Source organism: Crocodylus siamensis, chromosome 13 (assembly GCF_052110815.1).
Source record: "Crocodylus siamensis isolate JL-2025a chromosome 13, ASM5211081v1, whole genome shotgun sequence".
Lineage (NCBI taxonomy): Eukaryota > Metazoa > Chordata > Crocodylia > Crocodylidae > Crocodylus > Crocodylus siamensis.
In genome coordinates, this window is record NC_143407.1 from 34,013,006 (window position 1) to 34,032,396 (window position 19,391).

Below are 19,391 nucleotides of genomic sequence, written 5' to 3' on the forward strand. Positions count from 1 at the left end.
AAGAGGGGCACTCGAACAAGTCAAGTTACTTGTAAAAACATCTGTACGATTTGGGCCCAAGCTGGTTTGCAGACAGGGGCCTGCCTTACTTAATCTGCCAGCTCCACTCCAAAGCAACTACAAGGCACAATTAACATGCTACACTAGGTAACATAGGCAAGGCACCCTTTTGCACTCTTTACATTTTCCTTACCTTCAGAGTCAGAAGAGGAATTTATTTTTATGCCATATATTCACTAAGGCTGTGTTCATTAACTGCAACAAGCACTGAATAAGACCACTACATCAAGACCCAACAGCAGCAGGTCTTTGTTTGTACCAGAATAAACCTAGTAATGTAGTACCCATTCTTACAGCTGCAAGTACCTTGAAGTAGCTCTCACATACAAATAAATATTTTGTTTTCAGTTTTTGCAAAATAAATAAAGAAAGGAAGGAAGCAAAAACTACATGCAAGGAATAGCTTTAAAGGGTCCTTTAAAAACAAACAGCCAGTAAATTATTGTTTTTGCTATGGACTTCAGCTGTGTGTTTTTAACTTCTTTCAGAGCAGTGATTCTCAACCAGGATGATGCAGTAGGTACCCTGGATGCCTCGAGATCTTTTCAAAGGTGCTTTAAGATAGGCAAAACATGATTCGCAAGATAAACCCACAGATTTCACATGGAAATCCACAGTTTCAAAAACATTCAGACCTGTTGTGGTCTTTCTGAGTTCTTTGCAATGAATAAGTTGCTCTATTATTTTTCCTGTCATCAAAAAAGGAGTGAAAACTAAGAGCTGACATTTCCTGAGGAATGCCTCAGGCCTAATGAAGGATACCTCGAACCTAAAAAGGTTAAGAACCACTGTTTCAGAGGCTTTATTCCCTAGAGTACTTTTACTGATAACACATGTAATTTATATATTTCCTTATTACAATATTGAGAGGTTACATATTTCACTTGGAATGGTGTCGCTTGCTCAAAAACAGTAAAAAGAAGGTAAGAAGGATTAGAATGAAAGAGCTAAGACCATCTTTACTAGCCAGAAATGCAGTATTAGGCACTCAAGAGCAGCACTTAACATTATGTTGGTGCTACAAAACACAAGGATTGGTTATTAAAACAAAAATCTTAACCTACAGCAAGACTTTGACCTAATACTGTCAATAGCAAGAAATGCACACTTTCCTATAAGCCATACACTTTGTTGCAAAAATTTACAAGCCTTTTAAAGTAATATCAATCTACCTGTAGCACTGTTCTTCAAACAAGTTGAGGTCAGCAAAGAAAGGGAGTACTTCACAGCAGTACTAGATGTTCTTTGACTGCTAAAGGGAGGACACTGCTGCAGAGAAACTATACTTTCATGAATTATGTTAAGTGCTCCCATTTCCCTCAATCTAGCTGTTTAAAAGTTGAGGTAATAACTTTACATCACAAAATCCAGAACATACTTTAAGTAATTAAATGAGTTTCAAATTGGCATTTAAGAGAAAATATAGACAGGGACACAACTTATACTTATTGTCAAGGGTTCTTATTCTGTCGATGTTCTGACTCATTTGTGGACTTTTTAGCTTATATCTTTATGCAGGTTCTTGAATATGAACTATTAATTATTAATACACTTATAATATAGTATGGGAGATATTACAGTAGTGCTATTTTCTGTGCCAGGACTGACACCTACAGATCTTTTCTTCTTTCTCACTAGTAGAGACTTAAGCATTTCTAGCACTCAAATGACGAAGCTATTTCTTTTTTCACTGGTATAAATTCTGACTGCTGTTCATATTCAATTTCTGTAAATACTGGCTAAGATTTTAAAGGAAATAACTCAAGATTCAAATCTTCTCCCTCCTTGCTGACCCTCAAAGCTACAGGTTTCAAACCTAATAGATAACTAGTTTGATAGAAGAACCAGGCAACTTTAAAATATGATCAGTGTCAGAAAGATTTAATTCAAATCCTGCTCATTAACAGATTGAGAACTACTTGCAAACAATGATTTTTATATTTATTTCAGCATCTCAAGCGATCAGCATTAAGCAACCTATGAATAGAAGAAATTACTGTCTGTTGCAGAATATGCATCCAAACTTAAAATTCCTGACTAGAGATTCTGCTGAGTCCTATCAAAAAGAAAAAACCCCCCCAAAAAATAGGTTGAAGAAAAATACCACTAATCTAGCATTGCTGTAAAATATGAAGCTATGAAAATGTGTTTGTCTACAGAAAATGTGAAAATGTCTACAGAAAGACCATTTTAGACACATCTTAAGCTACCTCATAATTGAATGCAAACTTGTGTCCAAAATTAATTGTAGTCCTCAGCTTTTTAAACAATTTCAGCAGTTTTGAAAGACACTTTAAACAAGTTTACCAGACATCTACAGAAAAAATTATGCAACACTAAAAATGGCTTCCTACTCAGTCAAGAAGTACAGATAGTGCAGCAGCATTAAGTCTAACTCCCAAAATAGGAAGCAAAGCAATAAATTTAAGCCATCCTGAGTCAAAAGCATCATTATGAGAACCCCTGTTTAACTGCCTGTTTTCCTCCTATTGTAAAATTAGTAGGCGATTTCTCTTCAGCCCTTTTTTCTTGGTAGCAAAATTCTTTTTGCTCAGAAAACTGAGACAGAGTTGTACATTTATAGAGGCACTTGAATTCTCTTCCTGCAGTAAGGGGGTAGAGCAGGGGTGAGAAAAATCAATACCTCAAATCAAAGGCTATAGCCCCTACAATACAGCTGCAGAGACATGGAAGCCTGGCATACGGTCTCCGAAACAAAATTCTATTAATGATACCACTCAGTTCCAATATGGGGAAATTATCTTTCAAAAAGCCCCTTATCATATCCATTGAGTCTCCCAAATCTCTTGGGACACAGTTAAAAATAAATATGAAGGAGCCTTTAATGAAGGCTTCTGTAATTCTTTTATTTGTATAAGGAAAATGAGATGACCAGCAGCAGCCTATCAAATTAGAAGAAATCAGTCTAAATTAATGGAGTGCTCTATTTCTAAGTTAATTTCACATATCTTTAACTAAATAATTCGGGGTTCCAAAATTCCAGTGATGACCATGGTAGAATCTTCTGTGAATAAATGATAGAGCAGCTAAAAAAAAAAAAAATGAAGGCTACTGTCTTACCAAAATGACAAAATACCACAATTTCTAATACATTTTTTTTTGCAAAAAGTACAGGTTTCATCAAATTAATTTAGAAATCAGACGCATATTATTTTAGCATACTATTGTTTTTAATTGGCCAAACTTCAGAATGCATGCTGGTCTTCCTTCCAGTTCCATCAACTGCGGTCAAGAGAAGCCCAGCTCAGCATCCTTCCAAGTAACTCCAATTAAAACAAATGTCTTGCTATTTGAAAGGTGAACTGTGATGTTGCCACAACTCAAACTAAAAAGAATCAGGCTGTCAGTCCATATTTTTACAACTGCTTTCAAAGGCTGCTGCATTGACATCATCTCACTCTACCCTCCTCTTCTATTTATTCACCCCCTTCTTCCATCAAACGTAAGAAACATCCCAAAGACTCTCAGAACTGACTTCTACCAAGTCTATCATTCCTCACTACATTCTGAAATGAACCAGTTTCAGTCAGTTCCAGCCTATTCCCCACTTACCACATTTTTAAATAAGCACTTTCATCCTTTTGCTCATGTCAGAGGACACCAGCAGGCATTGGGGGAGTCCTTGTTCCCCCTGCACTATGAGGAGTGACCAGAAATAACGGTCACAAGCTGGCAGAGGGTAGATTTAGGCTAGATATCAGGAGGCGCGACTTCACCGTCAGGGCACCTAGTATCTGGAACCAATTTCCAAGATAAGTGGTGCTGGCTCCTGCCCTGGGGTTCTTTAAGAGAAGGCTAGACAATCACCTTGCTGGGGTCGTTTGACCCCAGTACTCTTTTGTGCCATGGCAGGGGGTTGGACTCGATGATCTGCTCAGGTCCCTTCTGACCCTAGAAACTATGATGACAGTCAGGCTTTGGACCTCTTCATAAATATTCACTACTCATTATTTTCCTTCAAATCCTTTCATTGCCATGTTGCTCACCAAAAAAGAGACTTGATAGTAACCTGAATGCCAGTGTGCTATGCCTAATGCCCATCATGCTGACCAGTGCTGTCTCATGGTTCCCCAGTGCTGCCGCATTTTTCTGTATCCATCCATCTGTTGTCTATTGTCTAACAGACCACAAGATGTTTTGGGCAGTGACTTTTAGTTATATATAATAACACCAAAAAGTGGTAGCAGTCCTTGAGAAAGTGAACTATGCAATTTTCTCCCACTCCTAGATTTCATATTGGCTTTATCCCTCTGGCAGACAAAAAAAATAGCAATCTTTTTCTAGTTTTTCTATTCACTTCCATCCCAACATGAAAAAGGATAAAAGAAAATACGTTAATACTATTTAAATAAATATATATTTACAACGAAGGCAAAATTAAAATGTGCGACATTACTGCGATACAAGGATAAAGGAAGTTACAGATAAATACAATGTTATTTCAGGGGTAGTGAGATTATATTATTGCTGTGTCTTACATTGGCAACACAGCTACTAGAAAGCTTGTGTCCATTTCTGATGTCCACAATTTAAGACAGGACTTCAGAAAAAAGAGCCACAAGCACTCAGAAAAAAGAGCCACAAGCACTGGACAGGCTTTACAAGGTGAGGCTCAAGAAGTTTAATTTTAACTCTAAGGGAAAGGGGTAGAGGTGACTTGGTCAGTTTGTAAGCATCTACACGAGAAAAAAAAGATAAGGGAAGAACTGAAGGCTTTTTCAATCTAGCAGACAAGATGGGCCAAGAATGAAGCTAGACAAATTCAGATTAGGGAAAAAAGTTTCTTTTTTAAACAATGAGATAAGTTAACCATTGGAACAACGTAGCCATGCTTTGAAGGATTCATTTTACTAAAAACCTCTCTTTTAATAATGGATGATTTAGTTCAAATACAAATTATGCCAGGGAGGCCCTATGGTCTTTGTTATGCAGGAGATCAAACTAGATGATCACAACAGCCCTTTTCCAACCTTATAATCTATTAATTTGTTCATATTCTTGGTTGATTTTCTGAAAGATGCTCTTTTTGTACATGGGGGGGGGAAAGAGTAGAGAGAACAGTCTTTCCCATATTCTGCTAAAAAAATATAGCATACTAAAAATCACAGAAACAAGAGTTTTGACTAAGTCTCTAAGAAATTACACAGAACAGTCATGGCAAAAATCCTACAAATGTGATGCGCCCACTTAAGGCTTTCTGCACCCTCCATAAGACACAGTGCCTATTTATACTATAAATATAATATACGTATTATATACAAGTGGCCTTGTTCATACTACTCTGGTCAAAAAAAAAAACCCCTCAAATTGAAGGAATAGCTACAGTTACTTCCACAGTAAATTTACTGTTGCCTCCCTCACAGAGTCAGCTGTCACAAATCCTAGGAGACATGGGACTGCTGTTAACAAACCTTCCCCTCCCCCGACTGTAATTATTGATCATCATGTTAAGCAAGGTTAGACATACATACATGAAATTCAGACACAATCAGCTGGAGGATAGATAACGTCACCAATGCTAAGAATCACAAAACATCATTGCCAGGCAGAGTGGACATGCTATTGTTAGCCACGTGCTGCTTCAGCAAATTTCTGTTTATTCGTGCTGTTTTTCCTCTTAGAGAAGCATCTTGTTGAACTAATCAATTCAAGACCTTATTAGCCAGGAGTGTTTCTCATTTGGGTTACCAGAACACACAGCAAGATGACAGTGTCCTCAATGTGTGAATGGTATCAATTGTATACTAACTTCATAATCTAGCATTCGGATTTTAAACACATTCCAACATGAAGAATATTTCATTGAACAGAGCAGTTATTCACTTTGCTGTTCTCCAAAAATTATTTTAATAATGAGAAACTTGAATTCTATTATAGTGCATTTATTAAAGGCAGTAGCTTAATATTGTCTAGGCACACTAAATGCCATTCTCAGTTATTACCATTGGCAATTATTTCATCAGCCATTGGAAAAAAAAAGTTTTTGCAAGTCATACAAGCCCAACAATTAAAAAAATTAAAAAACACATAAAAGGGGGAGTTGATAACAATTCACATTACCTGTGTCTGAGCTACATGTGTTATATTCATTAGCCTATTGATGCAAAACTATAATCAGTGTAGGAAAGAAAACACAAGTAATGCAGTTTTTGAAGGGGGTGCCCCCACAACTACATTAAAGCAATCCCAAATAAAGTAGATAGGGGCAGAAAAATCCCATCAGGAGTAGTTTACATAGATAAATGATTCTCAACTTTTTCAGGCACAAGGGATCCCTTGACTGATTCAAGGCACCTCTTGGAAAATGCCAGAAAAAACAATAAAGCAATTCTTCTGTTGCCAAAAAACTTAGAAAGATCCCAACAGATCAGAATGTTTTTGACACTGATTCATTTGAAACCTCTGGGTGTGCATTTGTGGTTTGCAATGCTGCAGACTCATCTGTGGTGCCACAAACTGCACACACCCCACATGCACATATCTACCATGCTGCAAATTAGCAGCGTGGTGGGGGTTGGATTTTTTTTTTTACACCAGGATCTTGTGGTGTCAACACCCCCAACAAAAAACAAAAAAATGCATCAGAAAAAAGTGAGGTGGGACACATGGCAACAACATGTGCCACCCGAAACTGGAGTCTAACCAGCCAGAGCCATGCTCCAGTTGCCAGCCAGGCTCCACATGCCCAGATCGCTGCCACTGCTACCCGGGAAGGCCCCCAAGGCCCCAGGTAAAGCTGCAGGGGAAAGCACCTGTGCTGCTGCCAGCCTCACCTACCCCACGAATAGCATTTTTCCCTGCATTAACTCAACATGCAGGGGTGTACACTAGGGTAAAAAGCAACAGCACAAATTTGTGTCGCTGCTTTTTTCCCCCCATAGCAACTGTACTCCCCTTCTCGTGGGGCTATGGCCTCCAAGTTTACCTTGTGAATCATGCCTGAATACCTAACACTGTTAACATCGCACAGCACCCTGCACCACCCGTGAAAGGCTCTCAAGACACCCCAGGGTGCCCTGGTTGAGAATCACTGACGCAGAAACTGAAAAAACCTATTTGTCCAAATAATCCAGTACCTTCTTTCTACTGATAGCAAATACTAAATCCTTCACACAATACAAAAAGTTTATTTTACTGTTTTGTAAAGAGCTACTTAGTCTCCTAGTCCCCCAGTAATTGTTCCTCATCCGAAGAACTGGATCATTGGCAAATTTAAGCAGCTTTCTGCCTACCTCTTCTTGAAAGCAACTGGTATATACCACTGATGCCAATAGCCTGAACCAGTGGTCTCCAAAGTGGGGTGCATGCACCCCAGGGGGTGTGCAAGATGATCCACTGGGGTGCGGGAAGAAAATATTAGAACTTCTATTTATATAAATATACATATATTGGGGATGCGTACTCAAAAATTTTTTACTGATGGGGTGCACAGTCAAAAAAGTTTGGAGACCACTGGCTTAGACCAGTGAGTCTCAACCAGGGCACCCTGGGGAGTCCTGATATCCTTTCAAGGGTGCCACAGGCTGCCACGCAAAGTCAGTAGTAGCACTGTTAGGTTTGTGCAAGTTAAACCCAAAGACTTCAAACAGAAATCCAAAGCTGGAGTCTTTCCGAGTTCTTTGCAACAGGAAAACAGCTCTAGTATTTTTCTGTAGTGAAAAAAACAACAACAAAGGAGTGAAAACCAAAAGCTGTCCCCCCCCCACTCCGCTGAGAGTGCCTTGAGTCAAAAAAGTTGAAAACCGCTGCCTGAGATCAAACTAATATCAACTTCTTTAGTGAGATACCAAAACTCCACTTCCTACTGCTCCAAAGGAACACAGTCAAACTGAAAAAAAAAATAAAAAAAAACAAAATCAAAAAAATCAGACAATCCTACAAAAAAAAAAAAAAAAATTATTTTGACTGTTCTACCTGCAGCTGTGTACCTGTGCCTTTTTCCCCCCCTTTCTTGTTTCACAACTCCATTTTCATTTTTAGCACTGTTTCTCTTCTTCTCTGCTGCCAAAAGATAGGCCACAAACAGGAGAAATGGACTTAAATAATTATAGAAGGAAATAATGAAAAACAGGATAAACAAAAGTGCTAGCAAGTGCACAAAGGAAACAACTAAATAATATATTTAGATATAAAAATAAAATACAAATGACACCCAGGTTGAGAATCACTGACAGACACATACAAACCTCATGGAACAATGACTGTTTAGCTACTATGGCCTGATTCAATAATGAGTTTTATGAAAGCAAATTTCTCACGCTGAGCTCTGCTGAAGTTAACAGGGTTTTTTACCCTGAATGAAGAGTTTCTTACAGCAGAATCTACATTAAGCTACATCTATGTATGGGATATGCTTAAGCATGACTGTTAAACACAACTGTCTGCCCTGCAGAGACAGGAAATAAACGAAGACATAAAGTGAAAATGTAGAAGACAATAGTACCAACTATTATGCAACACACTGAACAAGCAGTACAATGTAGTTTCATTTAATCAGTATGTGGAAGTTATATCCATCAACACATTTTTAGAGAATGCAAACACATGCTGCATACATCTTGCAGATCTGCAACGCTGATATTTGCTAAAGAATATACCAGACAACCATTAGAGGAAAAATAAACAATTTCATAGATTTCACAGACATTAGGGCTGGAAGGGACCTCGCAAGATCATCAGATCCAGCCCCCAAATTAAAATTACCAAGTTCCTAACAAACCTATACATCTTGAGGATCCCTGAGGCCGATATTTGCTAGAGAGTACATCAACGAGCCATTAGGGGGGGAAAAAAACCCAAAACGATTAAAGTTACTAACAAATCTATGTGACAGATTAGTATGAGAAGAAAATTGTTCCTAAGGTTAGACAGCTCTTTAAAACAACATGTACACTAGCATCTCCCAAACAAAGCAGCATGCCCTCCTTTACATGAGTGGAAAGGGGGAACTAGAACAAAAAAAATCTCTTATGAGTCAGGTAGATTGGTAGTTTGCTTTTATCTTATGAACTCAGTATGAATCCGATTCAATGCAACCATTCAGAAAGGTTTAATGAAAGGGAAGGCGTCCGCTCCTAATAAGATCCCCTCAGCAACCATTTGGAAAGGTTTAACAAAAGGCAAGGGGTCCAACTCCAAATAAGATCCCCAACTGTTTGAAGACTAAGCTGTAGGGGATCTTATTTGGAGTGGACCCCTTCCCTTCCCTGAAAACCTTTCTGAATGGTCGCACTGAATCTGAGGGGATCTTATTCGGAGCGGACCCCTTACTTTCCTTAAGCCTTCCTGAATGCTTGCAATGAACATTACGTATCGTGTCCTCAGACACCCTTCTCCCCATTTGCCTACAACCGAACACCGACATACCGCCACTGAACCCAAGCAAGCGTCGAGACAGGCAGCTGCAGAGACCCCCCCAACCCTCCCCCCACAAAAAGCACTTTTCCGTATCCATCACGAAACGCGCAGGCCTCCACCCTACAAGCACCTAGCACGCGCGGAGGGAAAGTGAGCCTCCCCCATACCGCAGGTGTTTAAAAGGAGCCAAGACTGGGGTCACTCGGCCCTAGCGCTCTTCGCTGCCCGGAGCAGGGGGTCGGACTAATAATCCCGACCCAGATGATCTAATAATAATTTTTAGGATCCTTCCAACCCTAAAAAAAAAAATCTATGAAATTGATACGACCCCACCCCGCCCCACGCAGGGGAAGTCATCCTTCCCAGTCCCACCCAGTGCTGTGGGCTGGGGAGGACACTGGGAGCGGGGGTGAGCCATGCAAGGCTGGAAGCGCAGGAGAGCGCACACACCGTGCGGGGAGCACTGCATCCCGGCCCAGAGCGGGGGGGACGGGACCATAGCAGACTTCATTTTGAGGCTGTATTTACCAAAGGAACCCCCCCCCCCTTCTTTCCCCTCCCCCCCAGCGCTGCGCTGCGGGCCGGGCCGGCGGAGGGGATGCGGGGCCGGGCCTAGGCCGGGCGGGCCAGGGCCGCCTCGCCTCACCTTGTAGTACACGTCGAACTGGATGTTCTCGGGCAGCGAGCGGATGTCGCGGCGCCGCGCCCGGCCGTAGCTGTCCACCACGGCCGAGATGGCCGTGTTGTACAGCGTCTCGGGCACCCACTCCAGCTCCACCGCCGCCATCTTGGCTGTGCGGCACCGCCTCCCCGACACGGCTCGCCCCGCCCCCCGCCCCGCCCAACCGCCCCGGCCCGCGCGGGCTGAGGGGGGCGTCCGCTGCCGGCGCCCCTCAGCACACGAAGCCTCTGCGGGGGGAGGACGCGTCTCCTGCAGGACATGAAGCCTCCAGGACTGAGGGAGACGTTTCCTGCTGGGAGGCACCACAAGATAACGCCTCCGGGATGGAGAGCCATCTCCTGCTCAGAGTCCCCCAGGACGTGAAGCCTCCAGGACTGAGGGACGCGTCTCCTGCTGGGAGTCACCCACAAGATAAAACTTCCAGGACGGAGAGACATTTCGTGCTGAGAGTCCCCCGGGAGACAGACCTTCAGGGCTGAGGGAGACATCTCCTGCTGAGGGTCCCCCATGAGATGAAGCCTCCAGGATGGAGAGACATCTCCTGCTGGAAGTCACCCGCAAGATGAACCTCCGGGACTAAGAGAGAGCTTCTGTTGAGAGTCACCTACAAGATGTCCCTCCATCTTGGAGGGTTTATCTCCTGCTGGGAGTCCCCTGGGATATAAACCTTCAGGACTGAGGGGCATGTGTCCGGCTGAGGGTCCCTCATGAGGGAAAGCCTCCAGGAATGAGAGAGAGACATCTCCTGCTGGGAGTCCCCCAGGAGATAAAGGACAGGGCATTCATTCATTTGCATGAAGGTGAAACATCGCGTCTGATTGATACAGTAGTCCAAGGGTGGGTTTCAAATGTGCGTTTGCCTTCCTGATGCGCCGTAATTCGTGTCATTATGTCGTGGGATGAAACCTCCCGGGATAGATTCAAATGGAGTTGGGGACCCTGCGGGCGTCTCGCTTGGGACAAATGCAAACACGACGGGGACAGGAGCAGGGTGGCATCGGAGACTACAGTCTGGCTTTCTGCTCCTCTGTCCTCTGTTGATACGAAACCCAATGCCTTTATGTCCTGTATTTTTTCTCTTCAAGAAAGAGAACACATTTTTGTCTTCAAGAGAAAAATAGAGGACATAAAGGCATTCGGTTTCGTATCAATAGAGGACAAGCGGACTGTCCTGTATGGTGGCCACCTACCAGGGAGGGTTTAAAATGGGCAATTTCCTTTCTGACATGCCGTAATTCGTGTTGTTACGCTGAGAGCAGGAAGGCACGGGGCCAGAGGTGCGCAGTGGTGTCAGGCTTGTGGCTGGGAGAACAGATGCTTCCCATGAGAAAACTCATGTATCTGCAGCATGGGGAGAGCTCCCCCCGGCTCTTCCCCACCCAGTCATCAATGGCCAAAATGGGGAGGATGCCAGTCAGGGAGGATTGCTGCCTGGGTGGGGTAAACTGGACGAGTGTCCGGTTCAGACCTGGTCTTGAGAAAGGTCCAAGCTCATCTGAGTGAAGGGGGAGCAAACCAAAGGCTGGTCCTGCCGACACAGATCCAACAGCTTCCTAAACTATTACTTTCTTCCTTTCTGTTTTCAGCTAAACTCTGGATGTGGGGACCCTTCAGCTTTGCCTCCGCTAAAGGAAAAGGTGTTTCTTTTTTACTAATGTACCGTATTACAACTGCCTTATCTTCAGTATAACTCCACCTTGTATTGGTTTTCACATGATAGCTGATGTACACTAAAAAAAGAAAATGTTTCTTACTGTTCATGTACCCATTAACTGATTATGGGAATTGCATCTCCTTTGGTCAATACTCCATGCTGCACCTGCACGTCACCGTAGTGTTTGAAAGGTACTCTGCTACCCTTGTTATGGCCTCTGTGTCCCATTAAAATTGTGCTAGCAAATGCGTCTCTGACATGTTTCATGGATATTAAGACCAATGGGACCATTATGATCATTTAGTTTGGAAACTAAACCTTTTTCCAGCCCATGTCTAAGCAGAATGCAGGCAAGTGAGTGGCAATGTGCACAGTGGATATTCTCAGATATCCAACCATTCAATAAACTCAAACTCACAGTAAAGGAGCATGGCTCAAGCTCAATGGCTCAAGCTCAATAGCTGTGGTGTTTTCCTAAACCAAATCGTGATTCTGACTTAAGGATTTCTGTATTGTAAGGACTATTTCAATGCTACATAGGACAAAAATATTTATATCTACAAGCGGGTTAAGAAGTAGAAGTTTCACCTTGGGTCAAGACTTAATTTAGATTGCCCTAGCCAATATAAGATTACAAGCAAGAACATACTGCTTTTGCTTTTCTATTTTTAAAAGCTCCAGGGAGCTTCCGTCTTTCTCTTTGCTTCTGATATTATTTCTAATCATCTATTATGACACTATTTGCAGAGCTCTATCACTGTCAGAGCCTTTTATGTTTTCAAGTACATGTTGTGAGAGCATGATGCCTTTGTCAGTTTTTTTCTTGATAGTATCTCAGTGGCTACAATTTATCTAATTTTTATTTTATTTGCCTCGGAAAACATTAGTTAGTGTACTTTTGATGTTGTCTTCTCATTCTCTACAAATTACAAATTATACTCTCTGCAAAGAAATGAGTATCTGTTTCAAGAGCAGGGCATGGTAGAAAATGTTCCCAAGGTATCAAGTCAGTCCCAAGGCCACTGTGACTGTCAGGGCACTTCAGATGCTGCAACAACCCTCCTCCACTCTGCCCTGTGTTTGACTAGCTTTGTGCACTCTGTCAGTTGAAGTCTCCTTCACTCCTTAATATTGGTTCTCCAGCTTTTCTTGGGTCTACCTCCCAAGATATAAAGCCATATTACTGAGCAGTGATTACTTTGACAGAGGTTCTGGTAGAGGCATAATCTGTACAGTATAACCAAAAGGACTTAATCCTTAGGTAGATAGAAACAATGAACTAATCAGTTGTGTTTTTGTAACTTTATATGGCTTTTATTCTTAATACATTTAGTACCCTGATTATTTGTATTTCATGTAATACAATTCTGTTGAGTTTTTGCCATGTAAAAATTTAATTTTTGACATAACTCCAGCAGATTCAGTTTGTGTCTTAAATATTGTAGATAATATGTGGTAAGCATCTATATACAAAATTATACAGTTGTTCAGCTAGTTGGCATGATACGTTGTATAATGCTTAGTGTTTTATTGGTAGCCTGTCTGAAGCTCTCAAAATACTTAAACATTCATTATCTCTCATGAAATCTCGAGGTAGTGAGGTATCCTGTTCAGTACAGATTGATGCAAGACAGTTAACTTGCCTAACATCCCACAATAAAGTAGGCGTAAAACTAATAGCATCTGACCATGTGTTATTTGACCTTGCTGTTAATCCATGCTTGCTAATTAATTAGTGACACCCACAATTTTGACATTTAAGTTTGACATTAATAATTATGAAAGCCTTTCAAAGGCATTGCAACTTTCCTGTAGGTGTTTCTCTGAGTCAAGAAATATTTCATTTGGGAAACATACTGTGTAATTTTCTTTAATTCCCTAGAAAATTCAAATAGGTAGGAATATGGTTTCTTCCAAGAATTTTATCTGAGTTTAACATTGGGGCTGTTTTTTTTAACCTAGTATTTTAGCCTGCATTATTGTCCTGTCATTATGAATTCAGTTGTTTGATATTGGTCACTTTGTCTGAGTGTCATGTGTTTCCATTCTCCATTTAGTTAGTTTTAATTATAGAAACTGGCTGACCTACTTCATTTGCTGTAACAATTCTACAGTACAGGTTGCTTATTATTATGAATAATCATCTACTTTTCTGGTTGCTAAAAAACCCAACCATTACACCTTTAGGCTGCAATATTCATTTATAAGCAGTATAGTTGCTACTTAGTACGTGAGTAGCCTCTTCTAATAAAAGCTATGCATGCACAAGTCACTGAAATCAGAAATCATCTCTTCAGTACCCACTAGCAAGTTTTTCTGTTGTGTAGAAAGATGATAATATCCCAGGGATTTTTCTCTTTGATCTGGTGTTTTAATTTTATTTTGTAACCCCCTAAGGTTCTGCTGGTCTAGTCACATTGGCAGCCTCTTGCAACAGGAAAAACCTTCTTCAGGTGTTTGAACAACTTGCATATGTGAAGTACATTGACTTTCAGTGTACCTGTAAAGTGAAGTACTTGCAGAAGTATCAGTATATAATAAATAAAACAACAAACACTACCAATTTTAAAAGTATGTTTTAAAGAAGCTAATTTATCTATCACTTTTTTCTATTGCCCCCTTAGATTGTTAAAGGTGAAATTTAGGTAAATAAAAATGTGCAAAAATGTATGCTTGTGAATGGAGATTTATCTTTTTGCACATATGAAAAGATGCTAGTGATCTGTTAGTAGGAAGTTCTGCATATCATAGTGTTTAATGTAGTAAACAGAGTCAAGGATTATGTGTTTTTGTTTCTGACTACCTTCCATTTATTTTGTGACCTCAGAAAAGCCAAGTAACCCTTTCTACCTCACTTTATCACTTGGGTAAAACAGATATAATAACTACCTTGCAGTAAGACTTGGGATGTTTACAAATACTTCATAACTCCCTTCATTCTGGAAATATGTTGTGATTACACCTGTTCCAGTTGTTAGAGTATTTGGGGTCACTGCAACCTGTTGAAATCTCAGGTGCAATGTGCTATATACATCTCAGGTCTTAGGTGAAATGTGCTATATAAATGCTTTCTGTTTTGCAGGAAAAAAGAATGTTCCAAATTACGGATGAAAGCCTTTACTATTTCAGTGTCACAGCAAGTTTATTCCTTACTTGCAGTTTGCTAAAGGTAAGATACAAGCATTATGCAAACCTATGCAGTTAACATTATCATACAGACAAGATTAGGTAACTGAAGCTTTTAATTAAGATACTAGTGAAAAAAATAGATTTCTTATGTAGTTTAGGCAATAGTCTCTTATGTCTATGCCTTCCATGCGCTTCTTAGAGAAGATCAAGGATTCAAGCTTTGGCATGATTTAGAAATGCGTTCGTACTTTCCAGCAGTTACTTAAAAACTGGTATTTTATATAATTAGATGAGCTAGGTGGGAAAAACATAAAACAAAAATAACTCATTACATTGGTTTATGTAGCTCATTTATTCTGAAGTAGGAAGGAAGTGATTTGATATGCCTAACACATGGATCATCTCTGTTTCCTTTGATGTGGATATTAAAGGAACCTTGAAAACAGTATTTTGGAAAAATTGTTGGAGGCTTCCAATTTTAAGCTTTAACAGGAAATAATTAAGCTGTAGAGCAGTAGCCTGCTGTGTTGGCTCACCTAAAACTATACAGCTAAGTGGGAAGTAATCACACTAGCACTCCTTTTGTCACAAAAGCATTCTTTTGCTTTTTTCCCCTTTATGCTGACATTTTTCTGTGATGCGTGCTCCAACTCAGGTAAGTACACGTAATGTTTTATAGATTTCATCTACATTTATCCTGAAGTTAAGACTTGGAAAAGATGTGAAAGCATACTTTACACATTGTTGTGGCCATGTTTTTAGCACACTGGTTAGTTTGGATCAAGTCAAACTGTCCTACATACAATTATGACTCATAGGTCTCTGTGGAAGTTGAGTTCTCTGCATGATCAAACCCGATCTCTTCTTTGCAGACTAGGCATAATGTACATGTGATGAAAATAGCCCTCTTTTCTGGTTTAACTGCATTACACTTTACATGTACAAGGTTTTTTTTGCAATTTAAATGACCTGTTTGTGGTTCAAAATAAACCACATCCCAATCTATTTTAGTTTGCATCGACACAAATTAATGTGATGCATCTATGGATCTGTCGTGTACATGGTAATTCACTGAATGACATGTAATGAGCCCCTTTATCCACCAGATGCTGCTGCAGTTTTTGTGTAGTGATCCCTTCATCCACCAGCTGTTGTTTCAATTTGCATATAGGAGAGAAGGAGGGTTCCTGCAATTTGTAGGTACTTGTGTGTAATGTGTATTTTTGGACACTGGGTGTAGTAGCCCAGCCAGCCCCGCATGATTCAATCTTCTGCTTACCTGTATGGACACCTGTGGCACCCTCACTCCCCCCCACAATGCCCTGGCCAGGATGACAACGGGACAGTCACCCCGTAATCCATACCTCCATCCAAGAATGAAGATCTGCTTAGCCGTCTAAAGGGAGTACCCTCGAGCGCTTTCATTTGCTCTTCAGAGCAACTGGCTCCCGTCCTCTCACAGGACATCCCAAGTCCAAGCAGGCTTGGTCCAAAATGAGAGGCCCCCCACCTCTCACTGACTCTAGTGCTGTTACACGCCACCCATAGCTCCAACAGTGCCTCTCACTGGTGACCTATCTCTATGGGTCAGTCCTAGACAGGGATTTACTGGGTTTTCAGTTTTACAAACCTCTTTACTGGTGCCTCAGTCAACTGCTGTTGATTTGTCAGTGGTAACGAGAACAAAGCCAGGGAGCCTGGCTTGATTACCTGCTAATGGCCCACACTGAAAGAAAAGAAAATAGAAACATTTATTTACATAATTAACCATAACTGATATGTTAAGTGTAATTTACATAAATTACCAAACCACACAGTATTTACAAGGTAATCACAAGAAATATGCTTCAGCTTTTAAAACGACAAGCAATAATCAAGAACTTTCATTATAACACCTTTATAACAACAAGCATTAACAATAGAAGTCTGTTAAAAACAAAAACCAAAAGCCCTCAGTTCTATACAATGTGAATTCCTGCTGTTGATTTGAGCTTTTATCATTCTTAGCTGAGGAATTGGTATTAAAGGAATATTCTCCATTGTGAAATCCATTCTTAACTAATGTGGAAGAAGGCATTATTACACTGAACAGAGTTTCTAGCATGTGTGAAATAGAACCCCGTTAAACATTTGATAGCTTAATATATGTAACCTAAGATTCCATCCAAAATTCAGAAAAAGCACTTACTGTTTTACTCCAAAGTATCTTATCTTTTCAATACAGTTAGAAAACCCCACATACACTTAAAAGTGGAAGTTGTTTTTTCCACTTAAGTTCCCTGAATACCAAAATTAAGCACACATATGAGAAAAGAATGATTATACAAATATGCAAAACTACTGTGCACTGGTTCTGGAGTATATTGAACGCTGTAGAAGAGGACACTACTGTTGCCTCGGTGATTTTGTTAGGTTTAATCTCTCATATCAACTCTGTGTAATGTGTCTTTGTATAATCTGGTCCTTTGGACATATTGCATCTTTATGAATATTTTTTTCAAAAGTGCAATTAAAACAGTTAAATACTTTTTCTGTAGTTGTGTGTGACATTTCCTGTATGACTATGTAAGAGGCTCAGTTATAACAAAATGGGGTGGAGGTGGGGTTGAGGGGGAGATTAATGAAGTGGTGCCTTGCTAAACCCAGAATGGAAACGTCTGTATTCATCAAACAGAAGCAGCACAGCTAATACTGACTTCACATATCAACTGTTTTGTGCTTTCAGGGCCACTCAAAAGGCATAGCCAAGGAGGTCAGTTGTTATGCCTTCCAGGTTTTGGCTTCCCTGGGGAAGGGGATCGAGGTAGTTGGAAAGAGACTTTCTCTACAGCTCCTCTGCTGAGATGACCAGTTTAGTTTACATAGGCTACCTATCAAACATTAAAGAATAAATAACCTCTGTCTCTGCCTGAAGAAGGGTGTTTGTGCCTGAAAGCTTGGCAAAGAACAATTTTTCCAACTATTTCAGTTGGTCTAATAACAGATACCACATCTACCCAAAGAACCTTGTCTGCCTATGTCCTTAAACCAACACGGCTACAATCAACAACCTTCAATAACTTTTGGGCACTATCAACCTGGCTTAGTTTAACACTGGCACTTCCTATCTTCTAAATCTGATATATTTTATTAGGCCAACTCAAATAGTTGGAAAATTCTTCTTTGTAAGCTTTCAGGAATAAATACCCTGTGTCAGGCTGAGGAAGCATCTGCAGTTAGTGTGTGCTCTTCCTGGATGGAGTGAATAGTAAAGAGGCCAGAGGCTGGCATGCATGGTCTTCTTTACTATTTGAGTTGGTCTAATAAAAGATATCAGATTTACCCAAAGAACCTTGTCTGCCTGTGTCCTTGGACAAAGACAGCTACAACCTATACCCCTGTAATTGCTAATTAGCTACCTTAAACACCAGTTATCTACAGGCAAAAAGCTCCATCTCCCATTACTAAACCCTTGAGATATCCAGTCCCTCATTATTTTTAAATTAGTAACAACACAAACTCAGAATGTTTATGCTTTCTCTCTCTGTTACTAGAGATGTGATCATTTGATTTAGAATTTAATGTATTACATGTGTCTTAAATTATAATCTGAATGATTCCAAAAATATGTAACCAAAAAAACACCAACAGAAGTCCTTGTTTATCTGCTAAAGCTGGTTATTCCTTGGACTGGTACTACATGAAAGCATTCAAACCTTGGGAACTGCAGCCACAGTGTTTCCTTTGTTTCCGTCACAAAAATCACAGTAAGGCACAAAAATGTTTAGGTTAATGATATTAGATAGTGATCCTGTTGTTAAATATCTGAGGCTACATTTCTGCTAGAAATTTTGACAAGTACATTTCCGCTGGCAAGTATCTGCTGACACTGCAGCCAATGTCTTCACATTTGGTTTGGTGCCTTAGTTTGTGTAATACATCTTCATAATTAAACTGTTTCAACGAGAGGTATATTGGCATTATGAATAGGCATCTCATTTCCCCTTGCTCCCCTGTCCACTGTTTTTTGGGACATATTGTCTGTGCATTGTGAGAAAGCAGTGCTCTTAAAATAGAATTAAGGGAACGTGAGAGATTTAGGCTCTATTCCACCCCGTAATATTTTTTTTTACATCATTTATTTTTGTAATTCTTTAATTTCACTCTATTCTGTCCCTTTACTTGGTCTTCCTCACACTTTTAGTCTCAGTCTTTCTTGCTGTGAGCAGCACGAATGCTGAACAGATTAGTAGAGTTCTTGTGTTTTGCTTTAGGAAAGGGCAAGTGATCCTACTGCATTGGTGGAATTGCAACAATTTTTACAGTACACTAGTACAGAGGCACCAACATGTCAGCTGATTTGACATGGGACACGTGGGAAAAGATACTCTTGAAGCTTACAATCTTGGATAACAGAGGTGGTTAGTCATGTTAGTCTTAAGTCAGGCAGAAGGTAGGGCACAGGGTGGCACTTTAGAGACTAACTAGTTTCAGAAGGCATGAGTTTTC

At 40.4% G+C, this 19,391-nt stretch overlaps 1 protein-coding gene and 1 long non-coding RNA gene across 3 annotated transcripts in view; one reads left to right on the forward strand and one right to left on the reverse strand.

Moving 5' to 3' along the window:
• APPBP2 (amyloid beta precursor protein binding protein 2) overlaps positions 1-10,239 on the reverse strand; it is a 31,672-nt gene extending 21,433 nt beyond the window's left edge. The window contains exon 1 of one of the 2 annotated variants that reach the window (XM_090025682.1): positions 10,085-10,239. In XM_090025682.1, the coding sequence (XP_089881808.1) occupies positions 10,085-10,225 (141 nt within the window). In that variant the 5' untranslated portion in view covers positions 10,226-10,239. The remainder of the gene's footprint in view (positions 1-10,084) is intronic. The other variant, XM_090025683.1, reaches the window with a different exon arrangement.
• Positions 10,240-10,289: 50 nt separating this feature from the next.
• Positions 10,290-17,329, forward strand: LOC149854228 (uncharacterized). The gene is made up of 4 exons (XR_016438897.1): positions 10,290-10,957; positions 11,707-11,757; positions 14,857-14,943; positions 16,010-17,329. It is a non-coding gene; the product is annotated as an uncharacterized LOC149854228 (long non-coding RNA).
• Positions 17,330-19,391: the final 2,062 nt, after the last annotated feature.